General features: G+C 52.6%; 1 protein-coding gene across 1 annotated transcript in view; it reads left to right on the top strand.

The window, feature by feature from the left end:
- EMH_0052170 (uncharacterized protein) overlaps positions 1 to 285 on the top strand; it is a gene marked incomplete at both ends in the record, with an annotated part of 7,348 nt that overhangs the window by 3,657 nt on the left and 3,406 nt on the right. The window contains 2 exon segments of the mRNA XM_013496850.1: positions 3 to 82; positions 226 to 285. Of these exon segments, the coding sequence (XP_013352304.1) occupies positions 3 to 82; positions 226 to 285 (140 nt within the window).

Genomic DNA, 285 nt, shown 5'->3' with positions numbered 1-285 from the left:
ACTGCAGCAGCTGGAGGAGCAGCAACAGAAGCAGCAGCAGCAGCAGCAGCAGGCATTGCAGAAAGCTGAAGAAGACGCAAAGGTACGAGTACACTGTCTGTAGACAGACTCTTAAACCCTAAACCCTAAACCCTAAACCCTAAACCCTAAACCCTCGGGAGAGACAGAGACGCAGACAGCAAAACATTAACGAGGGTTTTAATGGGGTGCTTAGCCTGTAATCAGGGGTAGCAGCAGCAGCAGCAGCAGCAGCAGCAGCAACAGCAGCAGCAGCAGCAGCAGCAA

The sequence above is a fragment of the Eimeria mitis genome, genomic scaffold, assembly GCF_000499745.2.
Source record: "Eimeria mitis Houghton genomic scaffold, Emh_scaff2331, whole genome shotgun sequence".
NCBI classification, from domain to species: Eukaryota; Apicomplexa; class Conoidasida; order Eucoccidiorida; family Eimeriidae; genus Eimeria; species Eimeria mitis.
The sequence above is the reverse complement of the archived record's forward strand: the minus strand, read 5'-3'. Positions and strand labels throughout refer to the sequence as shown.